The 19,440-nt window shown below is 41.2% G+C and overlaps 1 protein-coding gene and 1 long non-coding RNA gene across 2 annotated transcripts in view; one reads left to right on the forward strand and one right to left on the reverse strand.

Annotated features, from left to right (window-relative positions):
• pik3cg (phosphatidylinositol-4,5-bisphosphate 3-kinase, catalytic subunit gamma) overlaps positions 1 to 14,042 on the reverse strand; it is a 29,390-nt gene extending 15,348 nt beyond the window's left edge. Inside the window, exons 1-13 of the mRNA XM_037695666.1 lie at positions 14,037 to 14,042; positions 9,493 to 9,708; positions 9,212 to 9,383; positions 8,745 to 9,007; positions 5,946 to 6,032; positions 5,759 to 5,859; positions 5,480 to 5,649; positions 5,219 to 5,406; positions 4,073 to 4,180; positions 2,379 to 2,463; positions 1,876 to 2,299; positions 1,695 to 1,793; positions 1,491 to 1,626 (exon numbers count right to left, since the gene is read on the reverse strand). Of these exons, the coding sequence (XP_037551594.1) occupies positions 1,491 to 1,626; positions 1,695 to 1,793; positions 1,876 to 2,299; positions 2,379 to 2,463; positions 4,073 to 4,180; positions 5,219 to 5,406; positions 5,480 to 5,649; positions 5,759 to 5,859; positions 5,946 to 6,032; positions 8,745 to 9,007; positions 9,212 to 9,383; positions 9,493 to 9,705 (2,046 nt within the window). The 5' untranslated portion in view covers positions 9,706 to 9,708; positions 14,037 to 14,042. The remainder of the gene's footprint in view (positions 1 to 1,490; positions 1,627 to 1,694; positions 1,794 to 1,875; positions 2,300 to 2,378; positions 2,464 to 4,072; positions 4,181 to 5,218; positions 5,407 to 5,479; positions 5,650 to 5,758; positions 5,860 to 5,945; positions 6,033 to 8,744; positions 9,008 to 9,211; positions 9,384 to 9,492; positions 9,709 to 14,036) is intronic.
• Positions 14,043 to 17,295: 3,253 nt separating this feature from the next.
• On the forward strand, positions 17,296 to 18,798 carry LOC119428024. Its single transcript, XR_005187682.1, has 3 exons — positions 17,296 to 17,333; positions 18,250 to 18,337; positions 18,764 to 18,798. It is a non-coding gene; the product is annotated as an uncharacterized LOC119428024 (long non-coding RNA).
• The last annotated feature ends 642 nt before the right edge of the window (positions 18,799 to 19,440 follow it).

Here is a 19,440-nt window from a genome sequence, read left to right on the forward strand (position 1 = left end):
ACCATGAATCAGGTGGGAAAAGGGGTCTAAATAAAAAAAAAAAACCTGTGCTTTGTGTCACCATAAGGTGTGATATTAGTTTTAAATTCATTAAGATATTGACCAGTGGATGAAAAACTGCTTTCTGGTCGCCAAGTCAACTGGCTTGTTCAGTTATATTTAATATTGTGACAATTTACAATATATTTTTATCTTTTTAATTTCCCTGAAGGAATCTTCCCAAGGGATCAATAAAGTTTCATCTAATCCAATCTCATTTAATACTGACATAATGATGTTTTATCACCTTAGTCAACCTAATTCAATATGGCCGCCACAGCCAATTGACCTTAGGAAACAAATGACTAAGTCAGTCCATTTTACGGATATCGAGTTAAAATTTGGTGTGGTAGTTGCCAAGCATGGTCCTCAAGAGTTACCCTGAGCACATGTAAAACATCTTCGAGTGTCTGTGACGTGCATATCCTACAAATTAGAGCTCAACCGATATATCGGTAAGGCCGATATTTTAGGCTGACATGGGCGTCTGGGGATCTGTCGTTTCGGCAATAATTGTCCCGTTATGCACCAATATAAACACTTCTAATTCTCACCCCTACAATGCTGGGGTAAACGCTCCACTCGCTGTCTACTTAGATTCTTAGGGGTGGACAAAGCTCAGAAAGTTTCAGCCATTATATCGGTTACCAGTATCCCCCGCTGCTAACGCTGCTAACAAGATCCTCCACCTACACACATGGTACGGACCCGTTGGGTTCCGCGGGGAAACCTGGGATGTTCTCTGTGTGCCAGACCAAGTTCTGGACTGCGGTCTGTGAAAGCAGCTGCTGTGGTCCTTATTACCATCAAGCTGCTGACTGGACCTGCTAACAAGACCTGCTAAGCTGCTAACAAGACCATGCCGCTAGCAGAACAGAACCATGCTGCTGAAAGAACATCACTGCTAACCGAATCACACAGTGGATGCATTTTTTTTTTCACATTTGAAATAAACTGAAGTGAATTGAACTTTGGCGCCTTGTTTTTTTTAGTATTTTAGTAGTATTTTTTTAATATATCCTGATGCATGCTCAATAATCCAGGTAGAAAAATCTAAAAAAAAAAAAAGTTAAATCTGGTCCTCTGGACATTCAAAAAAAAATTTGTAGAAATGTTTCGTCTTTCATCCATAGGACTCAAGTCTATTTCTCTTTTGGCATAATATGACAAAAACAACTCAACTAAAGATGGCTGCCTCAGTTGATCAACCTATGCCGTTCATTGGTGATGCTTTAACAAATGATTATCAGTTTATCGCTTCACATTTTTCAATATTCTTGTTGGCCGATAAACGAAAATCTAATTAAAAGGTGCAACATTTGTCTAAACTTTGAAAAACAGAACAAGTCTTTGAAAGTGGAAGAACGATCAAACCAACCAGAAGCACTCAAATGGAAGCGCTTCCGCTTGTTGTACCAGATTAAAAACGATAAATAAATACAAAGACAGACCTGGACAAGCTGGAGAAGATATCGGAGCACGTCATCGTCCTCCAGCGTCTCCAACTTCCTGACAGCCATCGAACGAACGTGAGCGTCCGAGTAGTGGCAGTCCAGCAGCTGCATCGCCAGACCAACATCCAAACCGCTGAAGAGAAGGGATAAGATGAAGCTAAAGAGAAACTACAAACAGATACATACGGTTAAAGACGGTACCTGGTGTCCCACGCGCTGCTGCGCTCTAACAGACAATGCATCGCCAGAACGTCTTCCTGTTTCCCCCACCTGACTGAGCCCAGCAGCTTGGGGTAAGCCCTACAGAAAATTGTTAAAATTAACACCCAGAAATAAATGCATTAAAATTTGTTGCCTATTTTCTTTTTGGACAAGTTTGCACCTGGGGTCACGCATACACTCGTGCCTGAAGTGCCACAGCAGCTCCTTGTCCTCAGGACTGAGTGGATGTAAGGGGTCAGTAGACACAATCGCCTCAAACTGCTTCTTCAGGTGGTTTGGCATTTCTCTCTGACCCCGCTCGCCTCCCTCGGCCTCCTCAGCCCCACAATCCCTGCCCATGTCCCTGCTTTTGGGCAGCACCACAGGGTAGCAATACTTGTCCAGCAAAATGGCGACAGCCATGGACGAGGCCTTGTCTGGGTTGGTGGCTGACGTCAGCTTGTCCGCATTGATGCTGCTGCTGCTCTCCTCGCTCTTCTCGGGCATCTTCCACATGTGGAGGATGAACTCGCCTTGGCGGAGCAGAGAACGGTGGTCGACAAGTAGCAGGTTGACGTAGTACAGGAGGCGGTTCTTGGTCTTCCCTAACAAAACAGAGAGGAACAATTAAACCAGTCGTCTGAAAGGTTTCCACATGGGTGACGATACTTGAAGAGATTTTACCTTCAAGGCAGCCAGTTCCTGCTGTGTTATCATGGTAGGAGCCACTTTTGGCATTTGGCAGCTGGGGTTGTTTCCCACAAATCACCTGATAGATAAATATAAATAAAACTTTGTGTGATAGATTGGACAGTGCATGAATTACACCTCATTTACAGCTTTGCTACTTTAGACCAACACAGTTGAGCCGATTTCAACCAATAAAGTCACTTTGGCCTTGGCAGTTCCTGAGGAATATACACAACCGTAAACTTTCTTCAAACTTGTTCAAGCAAAGCAAATGTGAAGAAGTGGCTGGATTTGGTTGAAACTTTCAGAAAATTCTTGAAGTTTAAAGTGATCAAGTTTTGGTCAAAAACAAATTGGACCAACTAATTTGTGTCCTACACAAGATCCTACAAATTACCGTAATTTGCAGACTATAAGCCGCTACTTTTTTCACACTCTTTGAACACCACGGCTTAAACAATACTGTGGATAATTTATGGATTTTTTTTTATTTTTTTTTGACAGGCTAAGGAGCTTCATGCCGCCAAAACATTTAGCCTCGTCAAACCTGGACGCTCACATAGCTGACCAATACACATTTCTCTTTGGGGGTGGGTCCTTGTGACTCAATGAGACTACCTGTATAAATAAAGGTTAAAAAAATCTGACCAATGAAATTACCGAACAGGTCACAGTAGACCAATGAAACTTGGACAGTGTTGAAACTTGAAACTTGGTTTCATTGGTCTACTGGGGAGGTCCCTCCTCTCTCCATTCTCTCCTCCCCTCCTATTGTGCCCCCAGGGAGGGGGCGTAACCCTTCCCAAATGGTTTTGTTAAAGGAAACACTCAAATCATTTGTTCAAACTTCAGACAATCATTCAGGGATGGTAATATTTATCTTTGATTTGAACTATTATATAGAACTTGGTGAAAGATGAGGTTGTCCAATTACTTTTCAGCCTAAATTTCTAAACAATTTATCAATACGTACTGGCAAAGTCAGTACTAGGAGATATAAGGCCCTGCTCTGTAAACTACCCTACCGTAGCCTTAATTACCAGAGCATACAATTCTGATTGGTCTAGCTTCACTCCTTATTAAAACCCTTAAAATTACAGTTGAAGTCAACACTTTATTCACATCTTAACATTTTTTGTGTACGAGTAACGTACTTGGCCAATCTAATGTTCTTCCACTGCCCTTGATGCCCATACCTAGTTTATGATTTGATGATAAGCCATCCGACAAGAGTCTCATCAGCCGTATTATATTCGTCCATTACGGACTGTTTTTAGTCTCTTCATAACAGTTGTGGCTAAATATACTCCCGACAATCATTTTTAAAGTTAAACTGATTTCTGTAGACCTTCTCAAGTCCCCTCACTTGGTGCCCCATCCCTATCTTTGGAAAGAAGCCAAAGCATATAAAACGTGTTGCGAGTGCCATAATGACAAATGGAAGAGAGGGAACATTTTAGATTTACCTCAGTATTCAACAATATTACAACAGCATTACTAGTACTAGTAAGGCAAAAATTAAACAAAACTGTATCTCTAATCTAAATACTCAAACTCCCGATCTGGTCGACAACTGCTGACACTAATGTAGCGCTAAGCTAGTGCGCAACACAGACCACCTCGAAGAGATGAGCGCCCTGCCAAGTGACCTAGAGGAAACACTGATACTGAACTTATCCAGAAGGTACCTGCAGGTTGAGGCGTGCTCCTTTAGGCAAGTCCTTGATCTTTATGTTAAACTCCAACCAGCAGTTCCACAGAACTTCTTCGTTGAACGTTTTTGAAGAGGTCCTCTCCTAAAAGATTTCACTCAGGGTCAAACTCTAGGGTTTACAATCTGCTCAGTGTATGTCTGGACACAATTACATTTATGAAAAAAAAATAATAATCTGCTTTACAGTGAAAACTTTTATGTTCTTTAGAAAACGATGTGCCACCTGTGATACTATTTAGGACTTCTTTATGTAACATTTACTGCAGTTTCATTCTGTTGCCACTGCTCCAGTAAAAAATAAAGTCCATCCATGGATAAGTCCATCACAGGGACACATAGAGACAATCAACCATTCACTCTCTCTCAACTAGGGACAATTCAGAGTTACCAATCAGTCTAACGCGCATGTTTTTGGTCTGTGGGAGGAAACCAGAGTACCTGGAGAAAACCCACACATGCACGGAGAGAACATGCAAACTCCACCCAGAAAGGTCTCGGTCTGAGATTTGAACTAACGACTTTCTTGCTAAGAGGCAGCAGGTCTACCAACTGAGCCACCGTGCCACGTGATATTAAAGGTATTCAACAGGAAAAATACAGGGTGGCTTTTGGTTTCTTGGAAACGTATTTATTTATTTTTTAACTAATGAGGGTTTGTATGGGGCGGCACGATGGCGCAGTTGGTAGAGCTGCCGCCTCTCAGTGAGCAGGTCACTATGGTTCAAATCCCAGTTCGGGCACCTTTCTAGATGGAGTTTCCATGTTCTCTCTGTGCATGCGTGGGTTTTCTCCAGGTACTCCAGTTTCCTCCCACAGACCAAAAACATGCATGTTAGACTGACTGGTAACTCTAAATTGTCTCTAAGTGTGAGTGAGAGAGTGAATGGTTGTTTGTCTCATTTGTCTCTATGTGTCCTCGTGATGGACTGGAGACCTGTCCAAGGTGTCCCCCACCTCTCACACTGATGGCTGGACAAGTGACCCCTGCAATCCGAAACGAAAGATGCGGTAAAGATGATAGATGGATGGGTTTGTATATTTATTAAAACATTTCTAAATCTAAAATTTGAACTTCAGACGTTTTTATTTGCGTTTTACTTAAGTGACATGTTGATATAACCTGAGCTAGAAGCTGCTGCCCGTGAAAGATGCTGGCCTCTACGAAGACAGTAAAGTCTGGGACTTTAGGGAGGGTTGGGATGTCGATACCCAGCACTTTCACTCTGAACTTCCTGTTACAGTCCCACATGGAGATAGTGAACACTCGCTCGTGGTCCTTTTCAGCGATGGTCAACTGCTCATGAGTGCCTATGACAAACAAGACATTAGGTAAGACTGACAGTTGGTCAAATTTAATATACTTGGGCAGCACTGGAGATACCTGCAACTCCAGTGCAATCATCCACTTGGGCCCAGTCCTCCTTCTGGACCAGATCCAGTTCAGGATCAAGCAGCGTTTCCAGCACCAGGTGGATCTCCTCACCATTTTTTAAGCACTGACGGATCCAGTTAAAGTTCTGAAGAGGTTTCTCTCCATACAGGTACTCCTCCCTGCATGACAAGACACTGACTCTGTGACTTTCCAATAAAGAAGTTTGACTCTTCTATTCAGAACCATCCATAAAATATAATCCAATCGGAGTTTTTGTGTATGTCGTACCTGCCACACACACGCAGCACAAAGTCCGACTCGCACACGTTGTCAGGGATTCCCAGCAAAACCCTTTTATTTGCAGTTTTGGCCAAAAAATTTGCCAACACCTAAAGAAGAGGAATCTGTATTGGTACAATAGGCTAACAGGAAGTAGCAACACATAAAACTTAAGATCACTGCTACATTAGCCTACTTCAGAAGGTGTATCATCTATGGAGACCTTGATGGTATGACTGGAAGTGCTGACATGGATCACGACCAGGATGTAACCATTATTCACCTGAGAGAAGCAAAAGTCAGACAGTACTACCACATTATACAGACTTCGACAAATCATTATACAACAATCTATAACAATGGCCCAGAGAAGCAAAGACCTTGCATAACCTTTGACCTTGGTTTTTGATCATCACCCAAGAGCTGGGGTGATGAAAGAATTATGCAACACTGTTTAATGGTGGTACATGTGGATGAAATTTTGTTAATTACCTCGAGCAGATCAGAAATTATGAGCGGGAGAAGAGAAAGTTTTAATATGTACCGTATTTTACGGCGTATAAGTCGTATATGACAGAAAAAGCATCATGAAGAGGAAAAAAAACATATACAAGTCACTTCGACGTATAAGTCACATTTATTGGCAGCATGACGGCTCAGTGGTTAGCACTGTTGCCTCACAGCAAGAAGGTCCTGGGTTCAATCCCAGGTTGGAACTGGGTTCTTTCTGTGTGGTGTTTGCATGTTCTCTCTGTGCATGTGTGGGTTTTCTCCGGGTACTCTGGTTTCTTCCCACAAACCAAAAACATGTATGTTAGTCTGCCTTCAGGCCCAGGCCTCTCTTGCAAAATAGATCTGTGATTTCAATGGGATTTGCCCAGTTAAATAAAGGTTAATATTATGCGTCACCGCTGACCCGTCGCGTTGATTATTCAGGCTTTATTTTGCCTAGGTGGCACAGCGCCATCCATCCAACCAACCATCCATCCATCACGGCCGGAGCCGCGAGCTCTCCAGCTGAGTGAAGCGAGCGCACACAGGACGACTTGCTGTTGCAGTTTTTCGAAATTTAAAGCATCAGTCAAAAATTGTGTTATGAATATGGGAAAAAATATATACAAGTCACTTCGGCGTACAAGTCGCAGGACTGACAAATCTATTCAAAAAATTGTGACTTATACACCGGAAAATACGGTACATAGAGACGCAAGGACGGAGACTTTACCATAACACGTCTGCCTTTCAGCGGACGTATGATACAAAGGATGAGTGATTAAAACATTGATACAATACTGAGGGACTTAATTACATCATGTTTGTCTCGTGCATATACAGACTTGTACAACATGAGATTTACGTTTTTATTACTCCTTACTTTATATTAACTCAGTCAATACCTTAATAGAGTGAGGCGTTTTTCCAAAATTTATATTTTTCTACACAGATAATGTACATAATATGAGATTTATGTGGAAGAAAGTGTATATTTGAATTTTTATTTATTTATTTATTTATTTATTTATTTATTTATGTACGAAAGACTGAGGTTTTAGTTTTTGGACCTGAGCACCTTAGGAATGAAATTTTCAGTCTTTCGTCTCCTTAGATGGCATTAATCTGTCCTCCAGCTCTAATGTTAAAAATCTTGGTGTTATTTTGATCAGGACATGTCTTTTATCCCCCACATTAAATCTTTACTAGAACCACCTTCTTCCACCTGCGTAATATCGCTAAAATTAGAAACATCTCATCTAAAAATGACGCAGAAAAACTGGTCCATGCATTTGTCAGGTCTAGACTGGACTATTGCAATGGTTTATTATCTGGGTGTCCAAATACTTCTTTAAAACGTCTTCAGTTGATCCAAAATGCTGCTGCCAGAGTCTTAACTGGAGTTAGTGGGAGAGATCATATCTCTCCAGTTTTGGCTTCTCTCCATTGGCTCCCTGTCAAATCCAGAATATAATTCAAAGTCTTACTTCTAACCTACAAAGCTCTCAACAACCTAGCCCCATCTTATCAAAGCAAATATGTTCTTGTTTTATATATGGCACATTGATTTTATTGTTTTATAACACCTTTATTTAATTTGCATTTCATTGTTGTTTATTGTTGTCTGTCTAAAACAGGTTTCTCTTGTAAATGAGTCTTTGTGACTCATTGACACTAACCTGTATAAATAAAGGATGAATGAAAAAAAAATCTTATATTACAGATCTTATTGTTCCATATTTTCCTAACAGGGCACTTCACTCTCCGACTGGAGGCTTACTTGCGGTTTCTAGAGTTGCCAAAGGCAGAACAGGAGGAAGATCTTCCAGTTCTCAGGCTCCTCTCTTGTGGAACCAACTTCCAGTTTCTATGCATGAGGCTGACACATTGTCCAGTTTTAAGACTGGGCTTAAGACTTTCCTTTCTGATAAATCCTATAGTTGGCTTGGGTTTACTGAGCAACCCCTTAGTTATGCTGCTATAGGCTTTGACTACTGGAGGACAAAATGACCACATTTCTTCACTCTGTACTCTGCTCTACTTGTTTGTGTTTGTAATTATTTCTGTTGTTAACTTTTTTTTGTATCTTTCTTCCTACTTCCTATAGAAAGTTCACCTGGACCTGCCATTCTGTGTTTGTCTGTTTCTCCTTTCTGTCCTTTCGAACCCCACCTGGTCAAAATAGATGGCCACTCATCCTGTGCCTTTTTCTGCTGGAGGTTTCTTCTTGTTAAAAGGGAGTTTTTCCTTTCCACTGTCTCCTTTGTGCTCGCTCAGGATGGGAGACTGTGACGAAGTGAAGATTCAACACAATCTGCTGCTTCCATCAATAACTTTTACTAATTTATTTTATGTATGCGAATGTTTCTGTTCAGTGCCCTGAGATGACTTCTGTTGTGACTTGACGCTTTATAAATAAACTGAATTGAATTGAAAGACGACCAATATGAGATTGCTGCAGCAATCAGTTTATAAAACGAAGGTTCAGTTAACATGGACACACCTTGGAGAGAAGGTGCTCAGGCAGTGGTTTGCAGGTGACCCAGGGGTCCATGGAGTAAAGCTTTGGGTCACGGTCGGACAGCTCGATGCGCCGCGGCGTCAGCAGCTTCCTGCGAGTGAACTCCAGCTCATCGTCATGGACGTTGCTGACATCAGTCGCGTCGTAGCCAATTAGGTAGTTCAGGTAGCGCTGATACTGCTGGGACTCATCTGTGGACTGAGGTCGAGGCACCAGCTGGATCCGCCCTACATCCTTCTTTAGGGCTAATCAAATAAAAAACATCTTTGCTTTAAAAGGGATGGTTTGGAGAAGAACCACTTGTGAGAGAACAAATAAAAAGGAAAGATTTCGTAATGTTATCACTCAGTCATCTACAGACAGTTCAGAAGCACTCCACTGGCCTTTTCATGCCATCAATGAACACAAGCTCATTGTCTGACTCCAGGGAGCAGTGGTAGTACTGGTACCTCTCCAGTAGCGTATGCAGTCTAGAGTCTGGAAGACCTGGTGCTTGTCGTAAATCTCACAGATGGTGCCTTTCTTCTGGTAGAGGAGGATGCAGTGGTCAGGAGAGAACCGCTGGTAGAAGTCAGGACAGAGGTTTAACGTCACCGCCTTCATCCAAACCTGAGCCTTCACCTGAAAAACAAAACGACAAATGGTGTCTTTCATTTAATCATTGGGGCTTATGTTCAGAAAAATGACTAACATTTATTTTTTTTTGATAAATTGTTAAAACAATAATAACCTGTTCTACGGTCCAGTTCCCAGCCACCTCCAGCAGCAGAGAGTTGGAGCCGTTCCCTCCACGCCCCATCTTGGGCAGCACAAACTCTACTGTGACCTTATCCATGGAGGTAGAGGAGGAAGAGGTGATGCCTTTCTTTCTCCTCCTCCTCCGGTATTCTTCTCGTGGCACTTCACGCTCTTCGTCGCTCACCTGGATCTGTTGCCGGTCCATTGCCTAGCTTGGACACAACACAGCGTTAATTACTAACATGTAACTGTGCAGATATCTGGTCCGTTCCTGCAAGGAACAATAAATACAAAGTGCTACATTCATGAGAAACAAAGAATATGGCAAGACGGCTCAAACTACCTTTCCATTTTGAGAGCATTTTGAAGAATTCTATTGCTGGACAATTTTTTCACCATAGTACATTTGCTTGTGGAGTGAGTAGGGGGTGGGGGTCCCAGCACAGCTGCCAGGTAAGCGACACAGCCCTTGGCACCTTCTCATCTCCTAGGTTGCTGCACCATGGAAGGCAAGGGAGGCCAGTGGAGACATTGAGTTTGAGAGAAGGTTGTAGCACAGCACAGTCCAGAGCCCGCCATTAGCCATAGTCCTGATAAGAGGTGTTTGTTTATCAGTCAGCTCGGTTGAGCTCTGTCACAGGTCCACAACCTTGGGGAAGGGAGGGGGTGGGGAGGTGGACAGAGTGTCTTTGTTTCCATATCATCCAAGGAGAAATTGAGATAGTCCGCCTTCCAAGGCCAGGTCCAGATTCAGATATCAACATTGTTTTGAGTCAGGCTGAACTCGTGAATTTCCATGTCCACCTCAACAGTCTCGCTAGCACATTATTGCGCATGAACTTAGATGTTTTGAACCACTTTGGCTATGGCTGCCTCAGAGGAGTCAACGGGGGAGAGGGTGGACTCCAGAAACCATCTTATCACCATCAAACTGGTTGGCCCAGAAAAAAAAAAAAATCTGTATGCCTCTTTTATGATTGTCCACTGTTGTCATCATTCTTTGTTGAAATCAGGTCTCTCTTGTAAATGAGTCCTCGAGGCTCAATGGGATTAACCCGTCTAAATAAAGGTTGAATGGCCCACTATTTGAGTGTGCTATTAATGGGACTGAGTTTGTTACAGCTCCTCGGACTAAAGAAGTCTTTTGGATGAAAGACGAAACGTTTCAACACAAAGAAACCGTCCAGAGGACCTGACTTAACTTTGTTGGATTCAACATTATCTTCATGTGCTCGTAAGTACGATGCAGAATTCAGTTTTGAATCAATAAGAGCAGAAAACCCTCTCCATAACATTACACCAAACATGCATGCTGTTCTTGTTGCAAGAAAACTACTTTTCATTTGTCTGTACGGAGCACAAGGTCACAGAAGATCTGGTGTTGGCCCATGTGTTCATAACCAAACTGCGTTTTTCTCTAAAGTGTGTTTTGAACAGCAAAACAAGTTTTTAAAGTACTACTACCAGTAACTTTGGTATACCTTGCTAAACAGCTGCCAGAAAGAAAATTTTTAAGAAAATGACAAGTTTTGTCATAACTGGACATTCAGTATACTGCATGCCCTAAGAAATGTCCAAAACACTTAGAGCTACTATACCAGTCGGCAAGTTAAGACTTAAAACTGATGACAAGACTATTATAAAAAGACTGAACAATTATGACTGGTTCGGAAAATGAGAAAAGATTAGCAAACGATGATGGTGAGTCAACCATCAAACTGGTAGATTCACTATGTAAAGGTGCTGTTTATAAGACTGAGTTTGTTGTGGCTCCTTGGACTGATGAAGTCCTTAGGATGAAAGATGAAATGCTTCAACAAGAAGAAACTGTCCAGAGGACCTGACTTAGCTTTGCTGGATTTTTTTTTTTTTTTTTTTTTACCTGGATTATTGAGCAAGAACTTTGAGGTGAAAATGTTAAGTTTCTAAAGTTGTATCTAAACAAACAAGCGCCTCACTTATCAAGCACGGCGGTGGAGGGCTCATGATATGTGTTTGTTTTACAGACTTTTGAAAACCTTCCAGTCATTAAGGCATGCATGAAAATGAGACCCTCTGTTCAACATCTTGGATTTTGCGCAGATTGGCCCAATTTAAGCTTCAATTAGGTCCTTTTCCAACATTGTGGAGGAAATTCTGGCTCACCCCTTTTTTCTCTTTGCTTAACCAAACTGAGCTTTGCAGACAAAAGTTTCGGTGCAGCTCTCTTACATGCGAGTTTAAGCTTTTCCACAGACGACTTCTTCTTCTTTTGACTTTTCCCTCTTCAGGGCTCACTACAGCGAGTCATCCTCCTCCATCTCACTCTGTCCTCTGCATCCTCTGTCCTCACTCCAACTACCTCCATGTCCTCTCCAACTGCATCCAAATATCTTCTCTTTTTCCTGGCAGCTGCATTTCTAACATCCTTCTACCAATTTACCCACTGTTCCACCTCTGGACATGTCCAAACCATCTCAGTCTGGTCTCTCTAACTTTATCTCCCAGTTGTTCAACCTGTGCTGTACCTCTGATGATCTCATTCCTAATCGTATCCATCCATGTCACTCCTAAGGAGAACCTCAACATCTTCATTTCTGCCACTTCCAGTTCTTTATCTTGTCTCCAGACCATACAACATAGCTGGTCTCACCTCTGTCTTGTAAACGTTCCACAGACTGATTTTACAACATATACATTAGGGGTGCAACGATTGCAGTTTTCTGGCCAATCATCGATTTCTAAAAAGTCTGACCTGCCGATTCTGATTTTGTCCGATACCGATTTTGTTTTATAAGTGACACTGTCAGGTCACAATGCGCATTAAATTTTCCAATCTTATTTTATTGAAAAACATACCCTTGAGCAATATCTTAGAAACAATTAGGGATGGGGCCGATCCGATCCAGTATCAGGCTCCGATACCAGCATAATTTACGTACCGGATTTTTCCGATCCATGATGCAAGTTGGCTTCAAACTACGGAATGGATTTCCTGAACGGAGGCGTGTCTCATGAACCCAGCGTAATAAGACCTGGAATTAAGGAAATTAAGGAAATCGGGCCGCTGCACCCCTAATATACATGATTTATATATACACATCTTGCTTAACTCTGAATGCCAGAAAACACCTTGTAACCACTACCTTCCTACTGGCCATTGACTATGGTGACATTATTTACATGAATGCCCCTGCCAGCTGCTTGCAGATGTTGGATGCTGTCTACCATGGCACACTAAGATTCATAACTGGTTGTAACTACTGTACCCATCACTGCACCAGTGCACCCTGTACTCCTTGATCAGTTGGTCATCATTATCTACACGTAGGCTGTCACACTGGTTCATGTTCATCTATAAATCCCTCCTTGGTCTGCTACCTGCTTATATCTCCTCCCACATGTCACGCCGTCAGTGCAGTTACAGCGTGCGCTCCTGGACATCATTACCTGCAGCGTCCCCTCAGTGCGGACTGAACTTAGCAAAAAGGCCTTTTCCTACTCAGCTCCTGGAACACCTTGCAACAGGAACTGAAGTTGTCCATCTTGATTTCTTTAAGGGGTTTCAAACATTTGATAATGTCAATAGAAATATCAAAGCAAATATGTTCTTGTTTTTAGTATTTCACCCTGTTTATTGTTTTATACATTACTCTTATTTTAGCTACATTTTTACTGTGGTTTATTGTTGTCATTGTTTACTGTTATTGCTGTCTGTACTTTATATGTTCAGTCTGGAACAGGTCTCTGTTGTAAATGAGTTCTCGTGGCTCAGTGAGACCAGACTGATGTTTGATTTAACTGATGTCAAGAGTGATTTTTTTTTTTTTTCTTTCTGTTGTTCACACTTATTTGGGCATTTAACAGAGAAGCAGGAGTGATTTTGTGTGAACTTGAGATTTAGCCTTTAAAATGTTAACTATGACTGCAGTTTTCTAAATATGGCAAACTTTGCACAGGCACACTTTTAAAAAGTCGTCAAACTAAAACACGAAAAACATGTTTATTTACTTTCCATGACACAATTTTGCCAAAACAGAATCATTTCTGTTATATTTACTGTTAAAACAGGAAGTTTAATGACTTACTCTTGATTCATGTTCATAGAAATCAGGTTAAAAATCCTGATAGAACTATATATAAATACTAAAAGTAAATATCCAGTTGAAGTCAAACATTACTTTTGCATAGTGTGGGTTTAATGGGACATTCCTGAACATATTAAAGTGCTTTTGAAACTTTTTGTGGCACTAAAAACAGCTGTCTGAACAAAAATAAGTTAAGTGGAGTTTCCCTTCTGCTTCTTTAGAGTCAGCAGAGGAAGCGACGAAAAGCAGGAAGTAGTTAAACCAGTGGATGTAGCTGAAAACAGTTTTATATCTGTCAAACACGTCCTTTAATACAAGTTGTTTTAAAGTTAACACTAAAGGAAACAGCTCTGAGAGAAGCAAACACACGCCCGGAGTCACAACAGAAGCAGCCTGGTGTAACGGGACTGCTGCCATAATAATCGGAAGGAATTAGTCAAATACACAAAAAGCTTTTATTTTGACTCACCAATGAACAGAGACGGCAACGAAACCCGGAGCCCCGCGAGAAAATGTCGGCATTTATGCTGAAGAAGAGGACGTTCAAGCTGAGCTCAAATCTGTTGCGACAGCACAGAGGCGACAAACTGCAGCCCCTCGGCTGAAGCGTCACCTTCACCGTTACTCGACAAGTTTTCTAGTAACAGCGCAAACAACGAGGTTTCCGGTTTCAAAATAAAACACCGGAAGTCGACAACAAAACGGAAGCTTATCCTGGTGCGTGCTCAGTTTGTTTGTTTGTTTGTCATTTTTATTCATTTCATATTTAAAACGCAAAACCAATTTAGAAACCAAATGAAAAAAAAAAAACACGTCACAAAATGAAAGGTAGCAGAAGAAGAAAAAAATCTTATCATATCTGCCCCTTGTTTGAAACAAAATCAATTCAAACAATAATCATCTATAAGTAATATAACACAATAAATAACTCATCACAATTTTACGTATTTATATGTATCTTTCCAAAATTTTTATCTTAATCATTTTCTTAAATATAGGCAATGACTTTACTTTTTTACATCGTTCATACATCTCAGTAATGTATGAAACATCAAAACGCTCTAAATGAAATAAATAAAGCATTATGAAATTTAAAAAAAATGGCTTATTTCACAATGGCTCATTTAATTCATAATACCATACCATTTTATTTATAGAGCAGTTAAAACAGCGGCAAGGCCAACCAAAAATGCTGTACAGACAGAACAACAGGTAACACACAAAGCAATATACAAAATGAGGTAAATCAGAATATAGACATAAAAATAATGCAGATAATGACGACAAACCAGTGTGGAGCATACAGGTTCAAAACACAGATCATCTGGTGTTGAAAGCTACTGAATAGTAGTGAGTTTTTAAACAGGACTTGAAAACCGAGAGGGAGGGGGCCTGTCTGACAAGCAGAGGTAACTCGTTCCAAAGTCTTGGTCCTGCTACAGAGAAGGCCCTGTCACCTCTGCGCTTAAGACGAGTTCCTGAAACTGTGAGGAGCAACTGGTCCGCTGACCTCAGGGAACGTGGAAGGACATACGGTTGTAGCAGATCAGTGAGATTGGAGGGGGCAGAGCTGTTCAATGATTTATAGACATTCAAGAGTATTTTGAACTAGATTCAAAGGTGAACTGGTAGCCAGTGCAGGGAGGCCAAGACTGGTGTAATATGCTCTCTCTTGCCTGTACTGGTTAAAAATTGGGCTGCCGCATTCTGGACCAGTTGTAGTCGTGCTATGGAGGTCTAACTGATACCAAACAGGAGCGAGATGCAGTAATCGAGTCTGGATGTTATGAATGCATGTATTACTGTCTCCAGGTTATTTTTGGACAATATGGGCTTAAGCTTAGACAGCCGCCTCAGCTGGAACAAACAGCATTTAACAATCATGTTTACCGGTACCTGACTGTTAAGTTTCATGAAAGAGTCCATTATCTCTCCCAGATTTGTGACTCTTTGTTTTTTTAACAGGACTAGAGCAGAAAGGTTGATGCAATGGTTGATGATTGAGTCGTTGGGAGGGAACAGCATGACTTCAGATTTCTTCTCATTGAAACTTAAGAAATTTAAAGCCATCCAGTCTCTGATGTCAGCCAGACAGTCAAGCAGAGGTTGAGTAGAGTGTGTACCATTGTGTCTTGAGGAGAAGTAAATTTGACAGTCATTGGCGTAGAAGTGAAAGAGTATGTTGTGTTTCCGGAAAATAGCACCAAGTGGCAGCAGGTGTAAAGAAAATAGCAGGGGACTGAGGATGGATCCCTGCGGCCCCCCCCCCCCCCCCCCATTTAAGTGCTGCCGATGCTGAACTAAAATCTTTGATGGTGACACAAAAGGACCTGTCAGCTAGATAGGATCTAAACCATTTGAGGGCTGACACTGTGATGCCCACCCACTGCTCCAACCTAGCAATGAGGATGTTGTGGTCGATAGTGTCAAAAGCAGATGTAAGGTCCAGTAAGACAAGGAGCACAGAATCACCAGCGTCTGTGGATAGGAAGTGTTTATGCGTGCTCATCTGCTCACACAGACTCATGTTCATGCTGCTGTTCGACGTAATGTTTGTATGCTGTTAGTGCTTAGTGTATTATTTAGCTGTATAGTAGAATCCTGGCCTGATGATGTTGATCTTCTGTGCTGGGCCATCCTTTTGGCCAGTGGCTGTTTTGTTTCCCCGATGTAAGACTGATCACCCTCCTGACACTGAACAGCATACACAATATTACTCTGTTTGTGCCGAGGGACTGGATCTTTGGGATGAACCAGTCTTTGCCGCAATGTATTTGGGGGTTTAAAAGCCACTGGGACGTTATGTTTAGAAAATAAACGTCTCAGCTTCTCTGATACTCCCTCAACTTCTGCGGTCTACTCTCGTCTCCAGGCCAGCGGTCACTTGTTCAGCGATGAAGATGTTCACATCCTGGACAGAGAGAAACGATGGTTTGAGAGAGGAGTAAAGGAGGCCATCTTTGTGAAAAGAAATCGTCCATCATTAAACAGGGGTGGAGGCCTCCGGGTTAAACTGTCCCCCTCTTACAATGCTGTTATTGCTAGTATCACTCCACCCCCTGTGAATAGTAAACAGCCATCTGTGTGCTAATGATCCATTGTTAGGCTGATGGTCCTTCTTGACCATGTGAGCAGCTGGTTTTGGTTGTCAGCATCAAACTGGTTGATCCACTCTAAGAAGGTGCTATTTAAGAGACTGAGCTGAATACAGCACCTCAGACTGAGGAAGTCTCTCGGATGAGAGATGAAACGTTTCTACTTTTTTTTTGCTTTGTTTTGTTTTTTTGAATGTCCAGAGGACCAGATTGAACTTTTTTGGACTTTCTTTTTGTAGTTCTGAACTATGACCACTAGAGAGCAGTAGAATAATGCTGTGTGCTTCAAAATTTTTATACAGTACATTAATTTGAGTCCATTTGCAAGGAATGTAGTTTTTCGTACACTTCTGTATATACTAACACTTTTTTTTTCAATTAATATACAGTACTTATAATAATTAGTGTCCCTAAAGGGTATATTGTGCTCATCTGTTCCAAACACTTATGTTTAAAGATGTGTTTTTCTTATTTATGTTGAACTATTTATTTAACCAGTTCAACCCACGCAGTTTCATCATTTAGCTGGTCAAAACAAAGAGAAGAGTTCGCTCCTGAGTAACCAATAGGAACGCGACTCGCCTTTGATTGACACTCACGCGGACCAATAGGATAAGTTTGAACACTGTGTTTACAACAACCCCCTTTTTCCGTACAAGGCGACTGTTTTGGTGAGTCAAGAAAAGTTCATTGAAGTCATTGACTTAATTTCAAGCGTTGAATTTAAGACTTGAGTCCGCAGGTGTAATTATTTGTCTTAAATCTCGGCTCAGGAGTGAAAACATGAAGCTGACAGCGCTTGTGTTTTGCTGTAAAGGCAGTTTCGCAGCGCTTCATTGTTGTTGACGTTTGTTTTGTTGAAATGCCTTCTGCGCAACAGGTCGTATCATTTTATTTTTTTTTACTATTTAATGGCATTTTCACCATCCAGAACTTGTTCTTGACCCTTAGTCGTTCTTTATAAGTCAGACTGAAACGCTTTTGGTAGTTTTGTTCTTAACATAAAACGAGAGTACTTTGTTTCGTGACAAACATTTCCTTTGAAGAAGAAAAGGTAAAATAATGTCGGCAGCTGTTGCATTCAATGACCGTCGACCGTGTCACATTCTTCTACTTGTATAAAGTGATTTACTTTGAGTTTAGTCGGGTTCGACTCCACTTTTTAACCAGATAATCACCGTGCTCGGTATTGAATGAATGGGCCTTTTGTGCGCATGCGCATTGGCTCAAAGGTTTATAAACAAGACTCGGGTCACCTGATTAGAAAAGATTAGATAAGAGTGACGTGGGCTCTTACTTTCGTGTCTAAGTGTTTTAAATTTAACATTTCCGTGTTTTTTTTCTATTTCTAATAAACACCAACTGAGTTGTGATGTACAAAAAGTCTAAATGTGTCAGAGTTTGGAGGGATGTGTCCGCTCTAGTTATCTGTACATCCCAGCTCTGAAAGATGCGAGTGGGTGACGTCATGCTGATGCAAGCGTTTGATTTAAGCCTTATTTCCTTGTAAAATAGGAATAACCCCTTAAAACAAATACATGTTAAACATGTAGTTTAAAACCTGCACATCGACTGTGTGTGTTTCAGGTGGACAACATGGTGTGGGAGACAACTCTGCTGACAAGAGACCCCACAAGTCCCAACATGCAGGAGGCTGAGCAGACTGAACAGAGAGGTAACTGAGGATTCTGTTGTTCATACTGCGCTTTAGGATTATTTGCTTCACAGCTGTTTATTGTAACGTCATCTCTGCAGCGTCCATTGTCTTTAAACTTCACGTGATCATTTTGTACTTCAGGTTTTCCTCAGATTGCGTTGTGTTCAACTCCAAGGCAAACCTGAAACTTTTTTCTTTTTTTTAACAAACACACACTTCATATTATACAGTTAAGAATAAATTTGTTGTTTTAACCTGTGACGTGACTAACCTCGTTAAATATAGTTTGAATAAATTAAATTCAGTCTATTTATATGGCACCAAATCACAACACAAGTCGTCTCAGAGCACTAAACAAAAACATTTGCATGCATATAAAATCAGTTAATAACATTATTTCTCTAAGGAGCCAACAGATCACTTTGAGTTTTCACTTCCTCACAGTCTCCCATCCTAAGCAAGCACAGAGGCAACTGTGGAAAGGAAAAACTCCCTCCTGAGGAAGAAACCTCCAACAGAACCAGGCTCAGGACAAGCGGCCATCTGCTTCGACCGGTTGGGTTTGAGAAGACAGGAAGGAGCAAACGAACTCACAATGATAGGTCCAGGATGGAGGCCATCAGGTTTACTCTGGGAGGAAAAAAGACATAAATCACTTGTCAAGCAAAGAGGGTCATCCAGGTTTTTATGTCTTTAAGACATGCTTGTAATCTAAGTAGCCGATTGGATTCATTGAGTTTAATGGACAAATATAACTGTGTATCATCAGCATAACAATGAAAATGTATCCCATGCTGTTTAATACCTTTATCTAATGGAATCATATAAAGTAAAAAGTATTGGTCCAAGCACTGAACCCTGAGGAACTCCATTGCTAAGTTTGGCGTAAGAAGAAAATTCATTATTTATATTTACAAACTGGAATCCAAAAGGGAAATAAAAAATAAAATAAATAAATTGACGTGGTAATTCAAGTGTTTTGAATTGGGGTTTTGCAGCAGATATGTGATAATATCTTACCTGCTGTAGATAGTTATTTGAACCACCTCCGTTTAGAGAAACAGAGCCGTTAGCTTGTTATTCTGATTCTCATAACGAGCTAATGACGAGCTTAAGGGAAA

The sequence above is a fragment of the Nematolebias whitei genome, chromosome 22, assembly GCF_014905685.2.
Source record: "Nematolebias whitei isolate Nwh7 chromosome 22, NemWhi1, whole genome shotgun sequence".
NCBI classification, from domain to species: domain Eukaryota; kingdom Metazoa; phylum Chordata; class Actinopteri; order Cyprinodontiformes; family Rivulidae; genus Nematolebias; species Nematolebias whitei.